At 46.4% G+C, this 17,904-nt stretch overlaps 1 protein-coding gene across 8 annotated transcripts in view; it reads right to left on the reverse strand.

The window, feature by feature from the left end:
* Positions 1-10,615: 10,615 nt before the first annotated feature.
* SLC10A7 (solute carrier family 10 member 7) overlaps positions 10,616-17,904 on the reverse strand; it is a 256,508-nt gene continuing 249,219 nt past the window's right edge. For 3 of the 8 annotated variants that reach the window (XM_036077808.2, XM_036077810.2, XM_036077806.2), the window contains 2 exons: positions 15,480-15,625; positions 10,616-13,104 (listed from right to left, as the gene is read on the reverse strand). In XM_036077808.2, the coding sequence (XP_035933701.1) occupies positions 13,075-13,104; positions 15,480-15,625 (176 nt within the window). In that variant the 3' untranslated portion in view covers positions 10,616-13,074. Of the gene's footprint in view, positions 13,146-15,479; positions 15,626-17,904 lie in introns of all 8 variants that reach the window. The other 5 variants (XM_036077807.2, XM_036077809.2, XM_036077805.2 and 2 more) reach the window with 3 other exon arrangements.

The following is a 17,904-nucleotide window of genomic DNA, read 5'->3' on the forward strand; positions in this document are numbered from 1 at the left end:
TGTGGAGGGAGTTACATCCCAGGCCCCCAAGAACCATGCTCCCAGGCTCATGTTTGTTCCTCATTGTTCCAGCGCGAGCAGACATGCAGCATGCTCCCAGTTCTTCCTGAGTGTAAAGCAGAAGTACCCATGGGACCAGCAATTATTTTTGTAGGATAGCCCTGGGGAGGCAGCATGGTCCATGTTGTGCTAGGTCCATGGGCCGTGCTTCCTGAAGGCTTCCCCTGGATCCTGGAGGAAAGCCTTTTGTCGTATCTCCAGCCCTTTCTGGGAATGGTCGCCACTGACTCGGAAGATGAGAGGTTGAACATTAGGGAGTAAAAAGGGAGGGCGCCCAAGCTGGAGACTTAATTGAAGCCTGAATTAATTCAGATTAATTAATTCAGATCACTTAGGTAAACATTGATTGAACACCCGCCACGTGGCAGAATCTGTATTAAAGGTGCAGGATACCGAGGGAGGAAAGGCATGGTCCCTGCCTCTATGGAGTGGCCAATGGCAGGGTGGCGATATTGTCCGATTTCCAAGCTGGGCCCTAGACCCAACACCAAGATGAAGGTTATTACACCCAGCCCCTGACCCCAATCCACCTCCTTCCCTTTCTCCCAATCTTCAGAATTCCTTTTTCAAAAAGAATCTGCTCTTAATGGAAGCCCCATACATAGACGGATCCAAGCACAGGTACTTTGGAGTGAAAGACGTCCAGCTCGATCATCTCTCCTTTGCTTGTCCCTCTGTCCTTCCTCCTCAAAATACTTCCCGTAAGTCCTTGGGGCTGAGAACTCGGCTGAACAGAACTGCTCTAAGAAACCTATTTCTCTAGATGGAGGAAGAGTCCTTCAGCCAGGTGCTGGGAGACAAGGGCAAAGGGCAGTGTTCTCTTAACCCACGTGGGACGGTGCAGTGTGCCCCCATGAAACCTTTGGGCTGAGAGAGACGTTGGGATCTCACAGTTCATCCCCATTTCTACCAAGCAACATGCTGTACGAAAGAAAAAAAATAAAATATTTGGGAGGTAGGAAGGGCCTTAGCCCAAACTTGACAGTGTGACTGATGAGCTCCACTTTGGAAGGTCCTTCATGTCCCATAGCTCAATCTCCACATCTCTAAAATGGGGCATGAATTACTTGGCAGATTTATTGTGAGCGGTAGACCTTAGGGCTATTTTGAAATCCTGTTGTTTTAATCCTAGGAGATTATTATTTCGCCACGGGGCTCCGAACCTTTTGAAGGTACAGGAAGCACTTTTCTTTATCTTTGTATCCCCGATCTCTGACTCGGTAAATAGCTGGGACACAATAGATGCTTAAATGTAAACTTCTCAGGGAGGCCTGCCCACACACTCCATCCGGGTGGGCATATGCCCTTATCCGTCGTTGCACTTGAACTATCAGCACACTGCCATCCGCCTGTAGCTGAGTGCGTTATTATCTTTCCCCGGCCACAGCCGAGGAACTGTCAGTGGTCACTTCTGGTGGCCTTTTCTTCCCTCCTGTTCCTGCCCGAGGTCTGGTCAGGGATGCGTTTCGCATCAGTAGAGGGCAATCTTTTCTCTGAGTCCGGAGACCTGTCCCTTGGGCTACGGGAGGAGAGGCACCGCAGGAAGGAGGCTCAGGAGGAACGCTGGGGGTGTGGGCTGAGAGCTGAGCTGGTTTGCTGGAGGAGCATCTCCCCGGCCTCTCTCAGGACACAGGCCAGACTGTGCCACTGGAAAGAGCTAGCGAAGCAACACATTCAGTCGGAGGTATAATCAGTGTGCCGTCTCGGTCCTTTGCTACTCACTCAACTAACTCTTGTTAGTTCCCTTCAGAGGCTCAACACGGTATCTTGTAGGTCATCCATCTCCACCCTGGACTGTAATTCCCACGAGATCAGGGCCTTGTCTGCCTTGGTGGCCAGAGTCTAGAACATGCTGAGACAGAGGAGGTGCTCAAAATACATTTGTTGGATGGAGAAATAAGTGACCGGCAGCTCTTTCCTCACCACTGGTAGTGGCAGTGGTTACGAGATGAATCGGAATCCACCCAAGCGGATAGAAGTGAATCATCTTTGCCAAGCTCACCAGCAAGGATGAGAATGGTCAGAAGCCATTCGAGTTACCTTCTCACAGAATGGGGCCCCGGGGAACCTTTATTTGGGACTGATGATTTCCTCTGGCCTCCACGAGGAGGCCCTTGCTGCTACACTGAGCAGGGTGAGTGAGGTTTTGCGACTGGACAGGGGCTGCCTGGGAGCCCGACCTGGGCCGCCCGCCCCAGGAGCGCGGTGGGGGCGCCCCCCGTCCGTGGGCTCTGCACCATTCAGAGGCTCCAGACGGCTCGGGCCCCACGCCAAGCTGCTCGGTTCCAGTGGGAAAGCTGACCTTGGCCAGGAAGAACCAGGAAGAGGCACAAATGACTCATTGTCCCACATCCTCCGAGGTAAAAACCCAGCAGTGTGTGTGGCCTTTGAGGCTGGACGTTACTGCCGCCTTGGCTTCCCCCACAGCCCAAATAAAAGCGCTCAGCCAGCAACACGTGCCAGCCTAGGAATGCGACCAGTGACTCTCTTTCGTCGTCCCGTTCCACACGCTTTTTCTGCACTTGGGGGTTTCAAAATACCGTCCATAGAACATGACGGTTTCCACTTCCAAAAGTAGAGCACGATTTCGTTTTAAAGACTTAAGGCAGCCTTCGTTTCCAATTAAGGCCATGTGACATTTTATGGCCTCGTGGGAGAAACGTGATATGTTTTCAGATCACGTGTGAAGGAGGTCTCGCTTGAATGAGCTTTATTTTTTTCCGGGAGTTTGGGATCCAAGTCACTTATTCCTAAGATGTGCTCCTGCCTCTAGATTTCCACTAGAGGGCACTCTTGGAAAATATTTATCAATATATATTTTATTGCTCTGTCTAGGAAATGCCGTGTTTTAAAAAGAAGAAGGAAAAAAACCCAGTCTGTCTAAATTTTGGACCCAGGCCTTTGCCTTCACTTGGAACTCTTCCTAATTCTCCTAGAAGCGCAGCCAGAGAGGGAAGCTGGGAAGCGAACCGGCAGCTGCTTCCCCCTTCCCCTGTCCTTTTGTCCACATGGGATGCAGCCGGCCAAGCTGCTAAGCTGGCCCACCAGCCAGAGCCCAAACCCCCTTCTGCTCCGTGGGGGACCGGCCCCAGCAGACTGGGAATCGCCTTGCCAAAGGGGCTGTGAGATGCTGAATTTCGGGGCCTCTGGGGGAGTTCAGCCTTTGCTGAGCTCCCCTCCAAGGAGCCTATCTGCTGCCCTTCCCTACAGGCTAGCAGTGGCCGGAAATCCTCAGAAAAGTGCCAGGAAGGGTCAGGGGGCAGCTGGGTGGCCAACAATGAAAAATAGGGCTTCCGGGCAGGCAGCCATGGAGATCTCGCTCGATATGTAAATAAGTGTAAATAAGACCAAGTCTCGGTGCTGGAAGGACGCTGTGCATATTTTGTGTAGCCAGGGCTGTCCAGGGCGGTGGTGAGCAGCCTTCCCCCCCCCCACCCTTTTTCACACAGCCCGTGTTAGAAAAATAAATATTTTTTCCACCCAAAAGGAAATAGCTCCACTGCGCTCCGTTGAGTTCCATTGGTGGAGGTGGCGGAGGGGTGGGGAAGGATTATTCTTACAATTTTCTTACCCAGAGAATAGAAGAACGTCAGTGGGTACATCAGAGCAGCTTTTAGCCCTAAAACCTCAATTCTGGGCACACATCTGATACACAGGACTCCGCTCTCCCATCTCTGACATTCCTGTCACCCTTTGGAGTTAACGTCATTCCCTTATGTGAGTGACCTCGTTCCATCCTGGAAACAGCTCTGTGAGGTGCCATCCTCACCCCCATTTCAGAGCAGGAAACCAGACTCGGGGGGAGCGGTGTTTTGAAGAAGGACACAGCGCAGTGGTGGGACTGGGGGTGGAAGCAGTTCACTTCCACGTAACATTTCACAGAACGTCTGCCGTGTGCCTGGCTCAGCGCTGGCGACCAGTCGGATGCTGCGTCTCGCCCTTCCGCAAAGACGGCCTCTCTAAATGTCAAGGCAAGCCCTCGGCCTTCACTTGGAAATCGTCCTCATCCTTCCAGAAGCACAGCTAGAGAAGGAAGCCAGAGAGCACAAAGGCATCTGCTTCTTTTTGTGTACACGAGTGTCTCGGGGTGGAAGCTTCGCGCAGCTCGGGTGGGGGCAGCAGGGAGGGCCCTTCCCTGGGGGGTCTCACGTACTGGAAGATCAGGGCTAGTCCAAGGGCCCAAGACCACAGCTTGCTTCAGGCCCAGTCTGGCAGGCAGGTGTCTGTCCCATTCCCTTCTGCTGACCCTGTCCCCTCTGTGCCCTCCCACACATGAGCAGACAAGCAATCCTCAAAAGACCTCTCTCTGTCCCTGGGTTTTGTGCTGCGGACTTCCTCATGTTCCGCTCCTCTTTGTGGAGGGGGCGCGGGCCGCATTTGAAAGTAGCCTTGAGGGCTCTGCAGAGAAGCTAGGCGGCTGCAGGCGACTCAGAAGGGCCGCCCTGTGGGCTCGGGGCTGCAGCGGTGGAGGGAGTCGGCGAAGCGAAGAGCAGAGGGGCTGGGGGGCAGAGGTCTCCCAAGTGGGCTCTGCAGACCCCGCTCTCGCTCTACTCCATTCCGATTTTTTTTTCCATGAGTATATATGACTTCGTAACTAAAACCAAGGGTGCACACACACACACACGTGCACACACATGCACAGGGCTTTAAAACCCAGCTTCTGTCCGGTTTGTCAAGGAAAGTAACACCATATGCTGTAACAGTGACTGCACATATGGGTAGAGCCCTCACAGAAATTCAGATGCAGCAGGGAATCTATATTAAAACTGCTGGTATATGTGAACAACAACACATACAACTGGGGTCATCTCTATTTGATAATACCGGTGTGTCCAACAGAGAGCGGGAACAGAATGAAAAATGCAAATTGGGCATTTCGGGGCTTCTTTCTGCTTCAGAAATCTCCGAGGAGAGGATAAGAAGACGGGGAAGTGAGAGAGGCACGTGCCATGGTGGTCCTGAGCCCTGTGCTCTTCTCTGTGCTCCTGTCTCTCCTCCCCAGATCAACCAAATAAGAGGTGAGGTGAGGTGAGGCCAAGCTCAGGTCTGGGGACCCCAGGCTCCTGTCCTAACAAGCAGGGTTTGAGGGACACAGAAAGGAGGGGAAAGTGGGTTTTCCAGGGACAGAAATGTGGCTGTGGGTTCCCTGGTTCTTTGCTCTCAGAGATGGCTCAGAAGGTCCCTCCATATGCCTTGGCCAGGTTGCCACAAGCCAGGTGAACTCTAGAGTTGTGGGACCCATTGCTCCCACACTCTAGAGCGTCAACAGAGGGGACCACGCAATGTGCCCCATGCTGGCCAAGGAATCTCAGACAGCAAACTCGCTGGGGATGGATCTAAACAGCTGAATGGGCTCATTCTGTTCAGTCAGTCTTGGGAGGACTGGGGGCTTCCTGGATGACCCAGGATGGGTGCAACTTGGCGGCAATCCCAGGAAGAGTTAAAAAGAACACCTCTGATGGTGAAGCTCTCCAAGGACAGCCCCAGAGTGGCACAGCGCTGACAGGTTTCTCAGCCCCTGTGAAGGGGAGGAGGTTGGGAAATATGCAGCCGAGTCAGACTATGCTCTGCATTTCTCAGAACCATCAGGGTGCTGGGTGTGAATTCCTCCTACGTGGCTGTGATGAGGAAAGCCCAGTGTGTGGGTGTCTGATGGTAGACACCCTTCCGAGGGGTTGGCAGAGCTAGTCTCTGCACAGGAAGGGAAGGAGGATTCTTCTAAGCTTGAAATGCCTTTAGACCGGTGGCTTTGATGCTCTTAAGAGGGAAGAAGAGAGGAGAATCAAATGCCCCAGAGGGAACTGTCTCCCGCTGCCCCTTATCTAGGGAGCTTCAGGGTGAAGGCTGTGGTTCCAGCCCACCCTGCCCAGCAGCCCCACCCCTTCCGCTGCACGTATTCAGCAGCCCAGGGCTCCCGGCCCAGCCTGGCCTGGCCCAGCCCAACCAAGGAGAAAAAATGTCCTTTTAGATATTATTCTGTTATAATTTGGCTGCTCATCTTTCGATGCCGCGGAATCAGATTTTCTCAGCTGTTCCATTACTTCAAACGACTTGTTAAACAATGTCTTCAGACAAAAAAAATACAAGCAGATTAATAAAGCGCTCATGAAAAGGCTGAGACAAGGAGGCTGTCAGACCCGCACGCAGAGAACGCTGAAAGGCAGGCTCGCCTGACCTCAGGGACCTGCCTGACCCCAGGGTGACTGTCGCCTGACTTCTCCTCTGTCTCCACAGAGTCGAGAGCTGCTTAGTGCCAAGTGTGATGTGGACACTTGCCGGCTGGACGGAGACAGAAACTCATTTTCCATCTGTCAAGCAAGCTGACACAGAGCCGGTAATGATTTTCTGTCAGCTGAGGCCTGGCTGGATTTGAACCAGTGACCCAGAGGTAAAAGGCCCTGATGTAGGGCTCCCTTTACAATAACTGGCCTGCCTGGCCTTGTTATGCCTGGCCCAGTGCTCTCTCTTGCATCTGCCCATGCATTCTCCTCGCCAGTTGAGTTTTGGTTGGATCCTCACTTAGCATTTGGGGCTGAGTGGTTAATGTCCCAGGAGGGTGAGCAGGGACGCATGTGTGTCCCGGAGGAGTGAGAAGCAGAAGGCAGACGAAGGTCAGAGAGTCAGGGTCTGTTTGATGAGCCTGGGGCCAAAAGCTACATGCTTCTCCAGGCTGGATGTCTGACCTTGACCTCAGAACCCTTGCACATACAGCAGCCAGAGAGATGGCTCCCACAGCGGATGGCAAAACAAGGAATGTGCATCGGGAGGGATACTGAGGTCTAGATACTCTGGCCTTGAAACTGTCATTATTATTTTTATTGTTTTCATGAAAAAAGAGTCCTTTCAGAAGCATTTGTAGATTGATTCACATGATGCTTTCCATTCACTGAATGATAATTGAGTCACATGCTACTCTCCAAAAATATTGTTTCATAATCTGAAGACATCTGCCCTCCAGAATCAGAAAAGTAATCTGGAGGGCTTTATAGGTTAACTCATTATTCAATAAACATTTATTGAGGTCCCTAATATCAGGCAAACTTTCTGCTAGTCATCAGGGTTATAGAGATAAGCAAAACAAAGTCCTCCACTGAAGAAGTGAATTATTTAGAGGGGGAGAGGTATGTGGACAAAGATAGTCCGGCACAACCTGATAAGTGATATCATAGCAAGTGAAGAAATGCAGTAGGCAATTGGTAATAACCGATGATTGTATCTCCCGGCGGTGGGGGCTGTGGTGGGATCCTGAAAATGGGGAGTCATTAGCACAGAGGTGCTGGCCGTGTCAGCAACCCAGGAGGCAATCCAGGCTGCACCACTTATGAGCTGTGGCACCTGGAACTTAGTTTCTTGGAGCCTCCACTTTCTAATCTGTAAAATGGGAATAATCACACCAATGTCAAAATTGTCTTAAGGATTAAGTGGGGTTAATTCACGTAAAGAATTTAGCAGAGCACTTGGCACATGGCAGGCGATTGATAAATGTGCCCTGGATTGGAGAAAGGTATTACTGGAGGAAAAAAATAACATTTTTAAGGTATTTTAAGACAGTGGCAGTGGGGTGAGGAAGGTGGAGATTAAGGAGAAGATCTGTAATAGGCTCAAGAGAATTTGGTGACTAGTGAAGATGAAAAGGGAGAGGTGAAGGTCTGGGGGGATGGGTCACCAGGCCTGGTTGCTGTGGCAACATAGGAGGTGGGCTTGGGGAGGGCTGAGTGTAGGGAAAGGAAAGGAAAAGGTGGCTGGCTTTTCTTCAGGGGTGTGGGGTTGGAGGTGCCTTGAGGATACCCACGTGGAAATGTCCAAATGTAGTCAGATGTGCACTCAGGGCTACTGGTCTGGGAGCTCTTGCTGGTTTACAGAAGGTGGCTCATGCTGGGGCCGTGGGAAAGGCACTGGGAAAAGCAGGGGGTGGGGGATGGGAAGAAAAATCGGGAATTCCTGGGAACGTTAACCTTAAAGGGGTGAGTGGAAAGGGGGCGTGGGGAATGGACAGCCAGCCACGCCAGGACCACGGTGGCACTCAACTGAGCGGAAGGGGAACGTTTCAGCCTGGCTGCAGGGAGCTCAAGGAAGGGCCCTCTGAGAGGGATGTGACCACAGTGCCTGCTCTGGGAGCAGCCCCCCGAATCAGAACTCATCCCAGGCAGGCATTAGTCAATCGGAATCAATATGGGGGCAGCTCTGTCAGCTGCTTTTTCAGATGGTTCTTAGCCAGACTCAGGGCTTTGGGGGAAACTGGGCAAAGTTTCTGCTTGGAGTTCTTAGGAGTAGGCAGAAAAAGGCGTGACCCAGATAGCAATGGTGGGCTGGGAGGGCCTTCCCATCCCTGCTGGAAGACAGGGATAGATGCTGCAACCATCTTGAAATTCAGAGTCAGGTATCTTCATTAACTGATGAAGTAAGACTCATGCCCTGGTCACCTCCTGACTTGATTAGTGACATTTAATGGACTTTGTAATAGGTCTTTTGCATAATTAGAAGTCATGCAGAACTGAGCCTGACACCTGACTCTACACATCCAGCGTGGTTTACCCAGGTCCCATCCGTTGTTGGGCAATGATAATGGCTGCCGCTAATTGAGTTCTTGCCAAGTGGCAGGTGCTGTGACAAGCTGTTTGTGGGGATTATCTCATTTGATCCTAGTAACAAATCTAGGATGTCACACAACTCTTTGGCTTCGTAAGCAGAGAGGTGAGCGATAAAATGGTATTTTGCTCCATCTTCAACACGCATAGGACTTCTCAGGTATGGCTGTGGGGTGAGGGCACTGTCAGAACACACCACACGTAAGATGCCAGGGGAGCGGGGCCCAGGGTAGGAAGTCGTGGTGAACACGTATTGGTGGAAAAGATACAGGATGAGCTTTTAGCACGTTGGCAAAACCAGCCCAGGACGCCACACTGACAACAGTGCTCTCCATGAACACCCAGAGTCAGACTCTAGAGCTTCCAGCAGTGAGTACAAATCAACCATGTTGTAAGGATTTCACATCTGGAGTAGTGGAGGGAATGATCCATGCGTATGGTTGAGGCCAGGATCGATCTCTTCAGTGTGTTGTCTTTTCCTGTCAGCGGACTCTGAGGCCTGGTCTCACAGAAACCCTGGGCTGTCTGGGATTTCTGAGTTGTTGAAATCATCCAGGGGACCATCTATGACTCAGAACGGTGCTGTGATTTCATGGGTCTCGTCCTCGCCTGTGTCCACAAGCACATGGGCCCCGATGGATTGTTAGTTATGGTCATATACTGTTTAATGCAGTTTCTCAGAATTGGCTCTGTAGATGAGTTTCCCAGGGTCTACGAGAAATTTTTTTTCCCTTTGAATGAGGTTCTATTTTACTCACATTTGAGAAACTGTCCTATAGTGTAAATAAGATGAGTTGGCTTGCTAGAGAGAATACACTCTTGTAAGACCTTTCATTTATGTCTATATACAAACCAATGATAGGATGATAATCATAATAATCTGTATCTACTCTTTGTAGTATGTTAAAACTTCTACAAGGGAAACTCTTTATTTTTTATGCATATAAAGTAGTCACTAATTCCGATTGACCCAACCTGATTTAGCCTGAATTATTGAGGGTTTACTGTGCTGTCAGAGCAGAGAAGATGAAAGTTGTTTGCTTTTCACACCTGCAATGTCACCTTGGAGAGTTCATATTTACACCACTATGAAGTAATGCATTTCTCTGAGTAGCACGATGCAGCTCCAGTCTTATTCAGATAGGAACAGCAGTAAAGAAGTCAGTTTTCCTTGTAAATTAGTAGTGATCTATATGTAGGGAAGTGCTCTCTCATAATTTCGAAGGTTCATGTCCTACTTATTAAGATCACAATTGAGAAAATTGACATGCATTTTTTGGTTACTGCTCTGAGCCGGGCACTGTGCTAGGCACTGCAGAGAAACAGAAATGGGGGCCACACTGTAGGAGACATATGCAACGTCATGATCAGATGAGGCAAAGGTTTCAGAACTTGAAGGACAAGTTCTAAGGGTATGTCACAGGGAGCAAGTCTGGTGCTGGCTTGGGGTTGGGGGGGCGGGCAGGAAAGCCTCGTTGAGGGGATGGCATTTCCAACAGCCTGCCAGGGAGAAGAGGATTGCTAAGCCAGGAAGACAGCCAAAGAAGAAGGCACAAATATGGAATTCTACACAAGGTAAGGTGCTCGTAAAGAAACACTGTGCTTGGAAAAGGTGTTCCAAGGCTCTGTCTTTTCTATCCCTTGAAAATATGACGAGGGTGCCTGAAATTCAGATCACTTAAATTTGGCCCCTCCTGTTGGGTATGTTTCTCTTTTGGTTCTCAACCCTGTTGCAGAGAAAACAACTCTAACCAAAAAGCAAGGGCGAATTTTGGATTTTAACGTGATGCCATGGTGGAGGTATTGATGACATGGATACCTGGACGATTATGAAGCTTATGTGTTTTTAAGCACAAATGATATAATAGTACCGGAATGAATAAAGAGAAATCGAGAGAGACTTGGAAGGCATTATTAGTGCATCTGAAACCAGGTTAAAAATAAGCCACAGGTTCTCTTGTGATTTCTGAAACATCTCTTTGTTTAATCATAGAATTATTTCCATCTTCCATTCATCATAAATAATCCACTTTATTATTTCACCAATCCTTTTGTAAAAATTTGGTATTTAGCATAAACAAACACTGAACATTAGCCAGAGGTGTGTTAGTTTTAAACAGAATAGGGAATTTTAAAAAAATACAGAATTTAAAACTTAGAAAAGAACACATGAAAAGATTAACATTATCACCCATTTAAAAAAATCAAATTTCGTAACAACCACTTAAAAAAAACCAAGTGGAAAAATGAGTAAACATAATCTAATGTATTTCCTTCATAAATACATTTAGACAAAAAAAAAAAAAATGCATAAACGGATAGCCTGACAGTGCATAACACAATAATAAAATATTTTGAGGTGAATAATTAAATCTCAATAAGCATGACTTACAAATACATTTTGATTTTATTTTTTAATTCTTTATGGAAAAATACACCACAGTATCTGTGTAAAAAAAGAAATAGGCATAAACGTATCACTAAAGCCATCAAAATGCACTATGTAGAGATTATTTGAAAAAAAAACATGTTTTTTAAAGCATGTTATAGCATTTTCAGTTGAACCTTATCCCATAATCACACCTACTGTAGGTGTTAGACAATAGAGGTAGATAAGTTGGGGAGAAAAAAATCAGTATTCTAATGCTAGGGAGAAAGATTTTTATAGCTCAGACAGACAACCCCATTGCCTCTGAAATTCCAAGAAACTTGTAGGAACAAAACATGAAAACCTTCCTGTGCTCCATTTGTGAGCATCGAAATTACTGGAGTTTTAGATATAAGTGAAATTCTTGACAAACAGCCTGTTCACCACAGATTTTTGCAGAGTCTGGTGCTAGCCTTAAAATTTACACTGAGGATAACTCTTGTGAAATTTATGAGGTTCAGTAATATTGAAATGGTCAGAAGGAACACGAGATGAGACCGGGTTGTGACGATAATATGAATTTACGCTACTGATAAACCTGGTAAGTTTCTAAGGAAGGATCTTTTCTGTTGCTGACCACAGAGTCAGCGTCAGTGTGACCCAGGATGCCGATACTGTCTGTCAAATCAAGAGAGGACATGCAGAGAGGACGTGACAGAATGCTGGGCAGGAAACAGAGGAACAGTGTCCTTTAATTCTCTATATCGCTTTCTTCTCTATTTGGGTCCAGTGAAAGTTCGTCCAGCCACAGTGGAAGAAAAGATTGAATTCTCCTTTGAAAGCTGATGCCCAACTGGGGACTTGTTTTATTTGATCTTTTGGTTAATGAATGGTTTTGCATTTTCTGTGCCCATTTTTCTTTCCATCTGGCTAGACAGAATGTGTATATGTAACATTTGTTTGTGTCCCATGACCTTTATATTTTTATTTATTCATAAGAACAATATGATTTAATTTTAAGAAATTGTTGCAAACATTTGTCAAATCTGCCAAGGAAATTTTCATTAATAACTTGTCTCAAATGCCTTTAAGTGTGCTTAATTCAAGGATGAAACAGGCTGCTTCTGGCTAAAAGGGGCAATTTGTGCTCAGACATCTGTGTAACAAGAAAAAATTTTGGTCTCAGTTGTGGAATGTGAATATAATCCATCATTAACTGTTGCTGTTCTCAAACTGACTGTAACATTTTTACATCTCACATTTGGCTGTTAGGAGTTGGCAAGTGTGCTGGAAAACAGTTAAGAAAGAAATTATGGCAGAAAAAGGGAAAATAAATGAAACATAATTTTAAAAATCCTGAATACAAGTCCTGTAGTTTACCTCAAAACTTCACTTACTTCTAACTCAAACATCAGGCTCTTTCTTTGAAGCAGCTTATAATAAATTTAAGACATATAACACCACAATCTCATAATGGGACTGAGGAATTTCTGTGTGGAAACTATCTGAAGGAATGTCTAAAAAATGATGTCAAGAAATGCAGATAACTTATGCCTTTCTGCATCTATGCAATCCATGACCCCTGCTGAGTTGATAAGGAAGAGACATGTCACAGTTGTAGAAACAAAGAATCGCACAGTAAATCAAAGTATTCATGAATAAGACTTTGGAAATTTTCACTGTCATCAGAAGGGATTTTCCTGATGGTGTGACCTCATTTCAAACAGCACAGTAACTAGTGAAGGGCTGTATTGCACCAAAGGTGGTACGAGGAAAGCATGTTTGCTTTTTGTCACGATCATGGTTTCCTGTGTTTGGAAAAAAAAAATTAAACCACTCCAAAATATGGTACCACCCCTGGCAGTAACCAACAAAGTAGGTTTTGGAAATAACGCTCCTGTCAAATACATTTTAAGGCACTTAAACTGTTATATCATATTTTTGTGTAAAAAAATAAAATATGCATCGAAGCAACATTCCCAAGTACAAGCCCTCAGAACTGTTTGTATGTACAATCCTGTACATATATACATCGCTGCATGAAGAGTGCCTCCTTTCTTATACTGTTGGCCTCGTCAATTTCACTCCCTGTAAGAAAGGACAACATGATGTTCAGAGCTGGACAGTATCTATGAACAAAATGAAAGCATCAATTAACACCAGATAATTTATGCTACTAGAAGGAAGACGAAGCCCACCCACCCCGATAGCATTACCTAACCCACAATCCAAACCTCTGGACACAAACGGGTCCACCTGCCCACCTCACTGGCTAGTGGACTTTGTCATTTCTCCAGCCCCCTCTGGCTACTCACACCATCCCGCTGCACACTGGAGGGTGGCCATGGGTCTCAATCAGTCCTATTTGTAAAGCAGAAGAGATACTCATGGATACCCTTATGATTGACAGTTTGTATTTATTTTTGTGGTCAAATGGGATGGGCAAATATTCCACGCTTTCTGGATTATTCTAAGGCAGCCAACACCTCCCGGGTTTGGAGTGGTTTCTGTGCAAAAGGAGAATGAACAGCATTGTCCAATTTAGCCTCCCTTTTGGAAATGCTTCTGTCACTCTGCTTTTAAACATTCAGAAGACAAATTTCATTCTGTTTAATTTGTTGTTCACTACAACTGCATATTTTTGACAGAATATTAGGATTTTTAAATACTTTTCTTCATTCTTTGTCAAAATTTATGTGTATCAATGCTGACCAACAGTGCATATATACATCGACAGATATAAATGGAAGTTTTCAAAAGGGCTAAATAGTAATAGAAATAAAAAGGTACTAAACCGCTCCTCTACCAACTGTTGAGTGGGTGGACTGGAGCCCTGAGTGGTACCCAGTAAGGAATGGTAATCGCTACCATTCTGGTAAGTGGAAAAATAAATGAAGGTGCTGGGTAGGCTAACCTGTTCAGGTAGGATCCCGGGGACCTAGGGCACTCCTTCTAAAAACAATGTTGTATTTCTGTCTCGAGTGTCCTTGTGGTATCAGGGAAAGGTTTTGGGGACCAAACAGACCAGGGTTCTGGTCCTCACTTTAGAACTGACTAACCCACCCCACGTAACCTCGGGCAAGTTGCTCCACTCCCCGAGCCTCCTTCCTAAGCTGTCCAGAGGCAACAGCAGAGCTAGCTACAGTGTTGTAGACAGTAATGAACAACAACGACAATAGTGATAATTATAGCAGCTAGCTTTCATCAAACCCCTGCCAGAGGAGCCTCTGTAACTCTGAGGAGCAGATGTTATCGTGAGTCTGAGGCACAGAGAAGTGAAATAAGGTGGCCAGGGTCACCCGGAGAGGAGTGGCTGAGCTCGCAGGCTGGCTCAGGGCCCACGCTCCGAACCAGGGGAAGATGGGGATGTGCTTAGCACACACAGAGATCAACAGGTGGTAGCATGGCTATTCCATTTTCAGGACACTAAGGACACCACACCGGGCATGCCCCCGCCACTGGCCGTCTCTTTCTCCCACTCTTCTCCTGGTAACAGCTGCCACCTTGTGCCCAGGCTCGGGGCAGTCCTGTAACGTCTGAGCCACTGGGAAGGAGCCAGCCCACAGCCCGCCGGGCGCTCCGATGGTACACGCAGCATCGAAACTCTGTATGAATCACCCGGATTTTATTTTGGCTGATAATTTAGGAAAGCAAATCTATAGATATCGAATAAGTTACAAGATTCTGAGCTAAGCATGGTGAAACTGACATTGTGTGGGCTCCTATGTTAATTAAACTTTTTAAATGCTCCAGCACATAGTTTCGCTGTGCAAACAAGTTACTAGGTGTCTGGAAAATTAAAAATAAAGTAGACATTTTAGATAAAGCCAGGTGCTACCAGATTTAGAAAGGCATGTGAAATCAGGACACGCAGGGAAGACGGGGTGGGGGAAAGAAGGTGTATACCTGAGAGGAGGGGTAGGATATTTTGAGTATATTCACCTTTACCCCATTGCAATATGTCCTCCAATGTGAGTGGATTTTTTTTTTTTTAAAAGCTTTCTAAAACTGCATTTTAGGTATAGTTGTATTTTCATAACAATATAAAACATGTAACCCTCAGTCCTCCTTTTCAAATTGATATGGATCAATGTGTCATTATTATTGTGATTGATTAAGAAAATATGGACTTGAGGATGAGGATATGCTAGCAAAAGTTAAAGTATACAAACAGCTAAGATTCAAAAATAGCATTTGAGGGGCGCCTGGGTGGCTCAGTTGGTTAAGCGACTGCCTTCAGCTCAGGTCATGATCCTGGAGTCCCTGGATCGAGTCCCGCATCGGGCTCTCTGCTTGGCAAGGAGCCTGCTTCTCCCTCTAACCCTCCCCCCTCTCATGTACTCTCTCTCTCTCTCATTCTCGCTCTCTCAAATAAATAAATAAATCTTTAAAAAAAACCCAAAAAAACAAAAATAGCATTTGAGTCTGATTTGGATTCAAATGAGATCTTTCCAGAGTCTCACCTTCTGCCTTGACACCATCCAAGACTTTATTGTTGGCACCAACACACTTCCCAGAAGGATCTGAACTGGGTGGTATATGAGCAAGGGCACAGATATTAGAGAGAGGTGCTCGTGGCCTGCAAACACAATCTTCAGCATTGGAATTCCTGATGAACAAAGAAGACAGAAAATCTAGAGGCAAATTCAGTCTGTCATCAAACTAAAGACACTCCATTAAAACTGGAACTCTGGACTAGGTCATTACCATCTTTCCCCCTGAATGTGTTCATAGGGAATGTCTCAAAAGACTCATTAAATCTTTCCATCTTCCTTTCACTACCTAAAACTCTAAGCTCTACCCAGAACAGATGAAACTGACAAGGTGGTCAGCGTTCAAAGGCACCAATAATTCCCACTGCAAATTAGCAGGCTGTCTACCAAGAAGAGGAGAGAAGAGTTGCTTCTCAGAAGGCTGAAGAATATGAGTAAAGCAGAGATTCAAAAATGGATCTTTTCTTGCTTTGTCGTGAAACAGTCTGCTGGACGCCTGCCCGGCATCATTTCACATCCCAAAGTTCACTTTTGAGAACTGAAAGGATATGGTAAGATAATATATGATATATACCATTATAAGTGGGAGGGCACTTCCGCTAAATGAACATTAATAGAGGCTTTGTGCCTTCTCTTTTGGCCAATGATCTCAAAGCGCTTTATGAGATATTATGTGGCAGGTGAATTCTAAGGTTAGGGCTGAATGTTTAAACCCCACAGTGAAGGTCTTAATGGAACTCAGGTAAATGAATACTACACTTCCTGAGTCTACCATTCTATTATACCAAGGGCAAGGTCTGCAGATTTTGCAAACAGCTGCCTACAGTGTGTACCTATTAAGCTTTTATAAGAGAAATCAGACACCAGCAATTTGACTACTATTACCAATTGTTTTAATACGGCCCAGTTGTCAGAATTACTGTGTATGTATGTCAGCTTTTTCAATGGAATAGCTTTAATAGCTTTGCTTCCTTCTTGTTTCTTTGAGAACAGCCTCTGAGAAGGACCCAAGCTCCTAAACATGCACACTGATGGCACATAAATAACTTTTTATTATAACCCACTGAGGAAAGCTCTGCTTTTTCAATTATTTTTACCTTCTAATAAATTTCAAACCTTTATGCAAAAATGTATTTCATAGCCGCTTTCTTTTTCATAGCCTCACAAATCATTGCCATAAACTGAAAACACTTAACTCGTCCCCAACAATCTCTCTCTCAAAGCTTGGAAAGTACATGTTTAGATTTTTGCACTTTCTGTCTTCTCACCAATATAAAAAACAAAAGAGCTTTCTTTTTAAAAATAATAGACTTAATCAATTGATAGTGGAAAAGCAGCATCTGATATTATGAATCTGGGAAGTTATCATGATGAGAAAAGAAGAGCTAAGCGTCCTTCTCCTGTTTCCAGGAGAGGTTATTTGGCGCAAAGGGATGATGCTCAGGAGCGCAGGGATGGGGGTGGAGTAAAAGCGGGGCTGAAGGAAGCAAATGGTAGGAATATAGAGATACTTGTCCCTGAAAGTGATGACAGCGGGGGTTTCTGACCCAGCGTTCAAGGACCATGGCTGCTGGGCTAAATCACTCAAACTACCCTTTCTTGGTGAAGACTCGGGCTCTGTCATTCCTCAGCAAGCTGAAGTGGGCTCAGTAACCAGAAATTGGCTGCAAGAGAGACAAGGTGTCTCAAGGTAAGCCACAGCAGAGATTCACCTTAGTGTGGGGAATTAGGTACATGAAGCTAGCAATAATGATGCCCATCGTCGTTAGTATGCCATGAGGGCTTACTAGATGTCACGTGCTGCCCAAGTGCTCTCCCATGAATGAATGAAGCCTCACGATAACCCTGGGAGGCTGGTGAAAACTTGTGTTCGCACCACGTTACTGATGAGGAAACGGACCTCAGGGTCAGGAAACTGTCCCAGGTGGTGGGGTCTGAACTGCAACCCACACAACCTGCATTTCTAGCCCTCTGTGCCAAGGAAGGTTCAAGGTCTCAGAGGTCTTCAGTTCAACGTGCCACGGGGATTGTAGCTTCATTAAGCAGAAATGCAGCTTTGTGGTACGCAAAAAACTTTCTTGTCCAGAGGTTCTTTTGGAACTCCTTCCTCTTGGATGCTTCCCAGAAGCACTTCCAGAAGCAGAAGTCTGCATCGAACTCCCCGGCCATCCATACCAGGATGTTCCTGTGACTTCATATGCGTAAGGAGCTAAGTGATTGCTAGGACACCCCCAGAAGTGTCTAGGGCACACAGACAGAAAGATGAAGCCAAGTCTCTACTCTCAAGAAGCTTTCAGTGTACAAGTGACCTTCTACCTTCTTTGGACCCTCATCCCAATTTGTGTGATGTTCTCTTCTGGCCCTGTGCTGGTTCTTCGGCTCTTGGGGCTCATCT

The sequence above is a fragment of the Halichoerus grypus genome, chromosome 3, assembly GCF_964656455.1.
Source record: "Halichoerus grypus chromosome 3, mHalGry1.hap1.1, whole genome shotgun sequence".
Taxonomy (NCBI): Eukaryota; Metazoa; Chordata; class Mammalia; order Carnivora; family Phocidae; genus Halichoerus; species Halichoerus grypus.